The sequence below is a fragment of the Centruroides sculpturatus genome, unplaced genomic scaffold (assembly GCF_000671375.1).
Source record: "Centruroides sculpturatus isolate CEXI.00-Female unplaced genomic scaffold, Cexi_2.0 scaffold4182, whole genome shotgun sequence".
Classification (NCBI taxonomy): Eukaryota; Metazoa; Arthropoda; class Arachnida; order Scorpiones; family Buthidae; genus Centruroides; species Centruroides sculpturatus.
In genome coordinates, this window is record NW_019388301.1 from 751 (window position 1) to 7336 (window position 6586).

Genomic DNA, 6586 nt, shown 5'->3' on the forward strand with positions numbered 1-6586 from the left:
TTGAACTAATATGTGTTTTATAGTAGACCCCCCTATAACACTGTTGATAATTCCATTTTATATGAATTCCATGTTGTACAAGTATCTTAGATTTTACAAATACATGTGCCAGGCTGTGAACGGCTCACGTATTTGTAAAATTAAGTGACTCGTATAACATGGAATTCATATAAAACTGAATTATCAACAGTGTTATAGGGGAGGTCTACTGTACTTCTAAAAAATGTTACAGCAATAATTTCTGCTTTATTTCCCAAATTTATAATTATTGTATTGCATTTTCTCATTTAATTTTAGATGTTATTATACACTATTATTATAAATTATTATAATGGGATTGTTAATTTATGTATGATTATTTAATTAGGTAAGATAAAATATTCTGAAAGAGTTTATGATGCTTGTATGGAAGCATTTGATTGTTTACCATTAGCTGCTCTCATGAATCAACAGTTCCTTTGTGTTCATGGTGGTCTCTCACCAGAAATCCATACATTGGATGATATTAGGCGGGTAAGTACTAATTACAGATTTTTAAGTTGCAATTAAGAATAAATTACAAATTATGAATTAACATTATATTATTTATTAATAAAATTTGAAATTAATTTTCAATAGGAAGTCTGCAAAAGAACATGCATTTTTTTTTTTTTATTTTTTTTTAAGTATAGTTATAATTTTTTATAACTTATTAAATTACTTTTATAATGTTATTTTTTCTTATAAAAAATAAGAGAACAAGTAAATAAATGTATAAAATAAATAAATAAAAGAGAGCAACAGAAAAAGAGAGAATACAAAATTTATTAGAGAGGTTGCGGCTGTCGGACATCAAGCGCTGTCATCTATCAATTCTACTAGGTTGATAATGGCCTTTTTTGGGGGGGTAAAATTATAACATATTTTATTAAAATAATGATTATTTAAGCATTTATGAATAATAATGTAAAGAAGCAGACAATTTTAATCCAGAAATTATTGAATTATTCAATTTTTCTTCACGTGATATGAAGTGCCTAAAGAATTTACATTCTGTTTATAATAGCTTATCATAATTCTGTAGGAGTAGGTTTGTTCTTTCACAGCATCTTTTACCATCAACAGTGTAATATGTTTGTAAATTTTCTAAAAATAATTTTTCGAGCTGTTTTTGGATTTACGTAAGCTACTACTTCCCTCAACAAAAGTATGAGATAGTCCTATTGCCCTATCATATGGTAGAAGACACGACACTAGTTAAAAATAACAATTTAGTGTTATTAAACATCCTATAAATACTTTAAAATAGTTTAATTTGTTTATTTACCTTCGCTAGCAATATCATCATTGTTAAACATTTCCGTCATTTTTCAACAATATCCCATGAGTCAGTATGTGACGTGAACATGTGGTACAATGTGTTTTACTTGGAGTTCAAACGTGTACTTCTACTTGCCATACAAGTTTAACATTTGAACTTCGGTTGCAACCTCTCTATTACTCTACACTATGTAATTACTGTAACTTTTTGAACATAACCCACAAGGGCATGTACCCACAGAATATCACTTGAACAGAAATAAATCTTTATGTCACTCCACTATATATCCCATACATTTGAAATGAAAGCATGGCATGTATTGGTATACAGTTCAGAAGATACTATCTCAGAGATTAAGCAGTTTTTTTATTACACTGCATTGAAGATGTAATTATAAAATAAATGAAACAAAAAAAATGGAATGGCAAGATAAGCAGCAGAAAAAGAATCAAGAGTTTGGTCAACTTTCTTGGAGATTGACTTTACAGTAACCCAAATAGAAAGAACAAGTATCACTGGATTCAAACCAGTTGGCCTGGGAATATGCTTTTGGCTTTTAGACAAAACATCATGAACAGATTTAGGTATGTCTCCCAAAGAGAAATTGAAATATGATGTAAAAAACTTGAGCTCTTCATCAGCTTGTGATTTCTAAAGCAATTTAAGTTTTGTGCCTAATGATTTCTCTCTCAGACTCACATCATAGAAACCAAAGCTCAGAGCTTGTTGAATTCCAAATAGAGAGATGTATTGTATTTTCTCAAGGATTGCCCAGCATGTCAGTCTGTCTGGGGGAGACCATGAAATCAGATATTTCTGTATGGTAAAAACCAACATACCAGTTAATCCTGGGGAATACTGGCATGCTGGACAATACAGATTTAAATGAGGTTATATATTCCTTTCTTTAGTATAATTTTTCTCTTCATTGGTAAAAAATTTTTTTTTTTTTTTTTCTTTTTTTTAGGATTTTTAGGCATGTTGCAGAATTGCATTGAATTGCAACACATGGCCTGAATGTTATGCCATCTTTTATGCTCATCAGGTTTTAAATTCAACATACAGTCGACCTCCCTATAATTATGGTCCCTATAATTACGATTCCTATAAAACTACGAAAAAATATACGTATTTTGGAAATGTTGAGTCGGATTAGTGTAGAATCAATTAATTTTATGGAAGAAAACCTTTCAATCAGCCGTAGTCCGTAAACTTGACACGTGTCGGGCTGTGATTGGAACGACTTGTAAGAAATCGGATTCCTAATAAATTGGAACGTATCTATATCTTTTAGGGGGGTCGACTGTAACTTCTACCACATAAATGCATAAATTCTAGATTACATATTAGTGATGGAATGATACCAAAATTTCTTCTGATTCCAATTATTTTGAATACTTTCTAAAGTTTATTTTAGTTTATAAAGATTAACTATTTACATTATGAGCATAGTACATTCATTAATTAATAAACATCAAGCTTAAGAATGGAAAATGGTTGGGAAATCCAGAATCAATCTTTTGAAAAAAAAACCTGAAAATTCTTTATTTATATGTGCATATGCATTACTTTTATTGTGTACTACAAATAAATTTGTAATCTTATTTTAAATAAAGTTAATATTGCACTACACCCAAAGAAATTACAGTTAATTTCCTTTTACTCAAAGAATTATGCCACCCAGGATCATTATCTTAGGAAACTGCTTCATTGGCCAACTTGATGACTAGGGGAGGGGAAAGGTAAATGAGAAGATGCACTTCATTTTTCAAGCTTCTTGCAATCAAATGCATTGTAAATGCTTTAATTCCATTGTATTTCACACTAAATGAGGTTTGGCAAATAATGCAATGAGCTGAACAAATATCATCTTTGTGAGATCACTAATTTTTGAATTCATTCACTTGAGCCATGAACGTGTAGACTCATCTTGAAAAATAAATTTTTAAAATTTAAAACAGTAGTGTAGATTTGCTGCAAACACGTATTTTTACTTAGAATCACACAATCACATTTGAAAATTTAATGTACCAGGTTGTTCAATAAGTTTTGTCGTTCGATAAGAGGTGGCACTATTAGGAGTGTCACTTTATTAATCTATAAATAGTACCAACAGAAAAAGAGAGAATACAAAATTTATTAGAGAGATTGCGGCTGTCGGACATCAAGCGCTGTCATCTATCAATTCTACTAGGTTGATAATGGCCTTTTTTGGGGGGGTAAAATTATAACATATTTTATTAAAATAATGATTATTTAAGCATTTATGAATAATAATGTAAAGAAGCAGACAATTTTAATCCAGAAATTATTGAATTATTCAACAAATGATGTGAAGTGCCTATAGAATTTACATATATTTGTGTTCATAATAGCTTATCATAATTCTGTAGGAGTAGGTTTGTTCTTTCACAGCATCTTTTACCATCAACAGTGTAATATGTTTGTAAATTTTCTAAAAATAATTTTTCGAGCTGTTTTTGGATTTACGTAAGCTACTACTTCCCTCAACAAAAGTATGAGATAGTCCTATTGCCCTATCATATGGTAGAAGACACGACACTAGTTAAAAATAACAATTTAGTGTTATTAAACATCCTATAAATACTTTAAAATAGTTTAATTTGTTTATTTACCTTCGCTAGCAATATCATCATTGTTAAACATTTCCGTCATTTTTCAACAATATCCCATGAGTCAGTATGTGACGTGAACATGTGGTACAATGTGTTTTACTTGGAGTTCAAACGTGTACTTCTACTTGCCATACAAGTTTAACATTTGAACTTCGGTTGCAACCTCTCTATTACTCTACACTATGTAATTACTGTAACTTTTTGAACATAACCCACAAGGGCATGTACCCACAGAATATCACTTGAACAGAAATAAATCTTTATGTCACTCCACTATATATCCCATACATTTGAAATGAAAGCATGGCATGTATTGGTATACAGTTCAGAAGATACTATCTCAGAGATTAAGCAGTTTTTTTATTACACTGCATTGAAGATGTAATTATAAAATAAATGAAACAAAAAAAATGGAATGGCAAGATAAGCAGCAGAAAAAGAATCAAGAGTTTGGTCAACTTTCTTGGAGATTGACTTTACAGTAACCCAAATAGAAAGAACAAGTATCACTGGATTCAAACCAGTTGGCCTGGGAATATGCTTTTGGCTTTTAGACAAAACATCATGAACAGATTTAGGTATGTCTCCCAAAGAGAAATTGAAATATGATGTAAAAAACTTGAGCTCTTCATCAGCTTGTGATTTCTAAAGCAATTTAAGTTTTGTGCCTAATGATTTCTCTCTCAGACTCACATCATAGAAACCAAAGCTCAGAGCTTGTTGAATTCCAAATAGAGAGATGTATTGTATTTTCTCAAGGATTGCCCAGCATGTCAGTCTGTCTGGGGGAGACCATGAAATCAGATATTTCTGTATGGTAAAAACCAACATACCAGTTAATCCTGGGGAATACTGGCATGCTGGACAATACAGATTTAAATGAGGTTATATATTCCTTTCTTTAGTATAATTTTTCTCTTCATTGGTNACTCTAAATGCACAGTGAGTTGTTGATTTTTTTTGTTTTTCTTTTTTAGGCGTCAGAATTTTTTATCAAGCTATTCGGACTTGAGTAGCTAATATTGAAAAATTAATTGCGGGCCACATAAATTCATTAGACAGGCCAGATCCGACCCGCGAGCCATATATTGGCCATTCCTGGACTAGTGTGTTGCATATTTGCAACACATGGCACTTAATGTTTTTTCTTTTATTTTATCTAAGTTTTATAAACACCTGATTCAAAGTATCAAATCTGTATTTAATGGTTGCAGTGTATGCCTCCACTAATTTTCTTAAACTAAAAGATTGAGATTTAGAATGAACTGATAAATAATAGAAAGTACAGTCACATTTTTTAATAACTGCTATTTCATTTTTAAAAATTTTTCTTTAATTTATCTAGTTATGGAATTTTTAAAATCTACTAGTGAACAGAATACAGTGATGCATTACAATAAAGAATTTATTAGATTTAATCTTTTAATCTATTATGTTAGTTGCATGTATGCAAAAATTTATAATAAATTTTAAATATGCTTAGATAAGAAAATGGAGCAATTTATATGTTTTTAAATATGTATAAAGTTAGTATGTTATATATATGAAAAATGTTTTGAGTTTTCTTGAAAAATGATTTATTCTAATGTATTTTTTATTGCTTTTTGCCCTTAATTTCATTAAATGTTTCTACTAATCTAAACAGTTACTTATTTTAGGGCTTATCACACCAGTGAATATGAAAACAAAAATTCTTAAATTTATTTTATATTTACATTTACATTAGAATAAAGGAATTTTAGAATAATTAAATTTAATATGTATACAATATACCCAAAATGCATTTTGGACTCCTAAGTCTAAAAAAGTCCCTCTTCAGTTGGTTGAAATTTTGTGTTCATATTCACTGCTGTGATAAGCTCTAAAATAAATAACTATGTAGGTTAATAGAAACATTTAAAGATTTATTTTAGGTAATTCTATATATTAAAAATATTTCATATACATTAATATACTGTATTATTTGTAAGCATGCATACAATTATTCTAATTAAAATTATAATGTTCTTACTTTATAGTTAGATAGATTTAAAGAACCACCTGCATTTGGTCCAATGTGTGATATACTTTGGTCAGATCCATTGGAGGATTTTGGAAATGAAAAAAATTCTGAACATTTCTCACATAATGCAGTCAGAGGTTGCTCTTATTTTTACAGGTTAGTTTTTATTATCATTTAATATGCACATACAAATCTTTTAATTACATTTCAATTGATAATTATATTAATATTTTATGTTAAGAAGTTTATATATCATTTTGCATAATTGTTAGTAGAAACGTAAACTTATATCAAATTTTTACAGAACTTTGTCAAAACTACAAGCAAACTTTGATTTTATGTATTCATGATGATATCTAACAATTAAATGAAGCTAGGTGCACACAAACTGAATTTAAATATATATTATGATTAGATATTTAAGCCAGCAGGATAGCAGATTGAAATTTAGAAAATTTTGATGATGATTATAATATTAGTCTTATTATTTTCAGAACAGATCTAATACTTTTGTAAATACTAATAGTTTTTTAAATATTGTTTTAAATGTAGCTATGCAGCTTGTTGTGAATTCCTTCAGCAGAATAATTTGTTGTCTATAATAAGAGCACATGAAGCCCAAGATGCTGGGTAAGTATTTTTTGCATT

At 29.2% G+C, this 6586-nt stretch overlaps 1 protein-coding gene across 1 annotated transcript; it reads left to right on the plus strand.

Annotated features, from left to right (window-relative positions):
• Positions 1–347: 347 nt before the first annotated feature.
• Positions 348–6568, plus strand: LOC111616861 (serine/threonine-protein phosphatase 2B catalytic subunit-like; the record flags this gene model as incomplete). Its single annotated transcript, XM_023358215.1, has 3 exons — positions 348–513; positions 5955–6094; positions 6491–6568. Coding segments are annotated over exons 1-3 (326 nt in total), but the record flags the coding sequence as incomplete, so codon positions are not given.
• Positions 6569–6586: the final 18 nt, after the last annotated feature.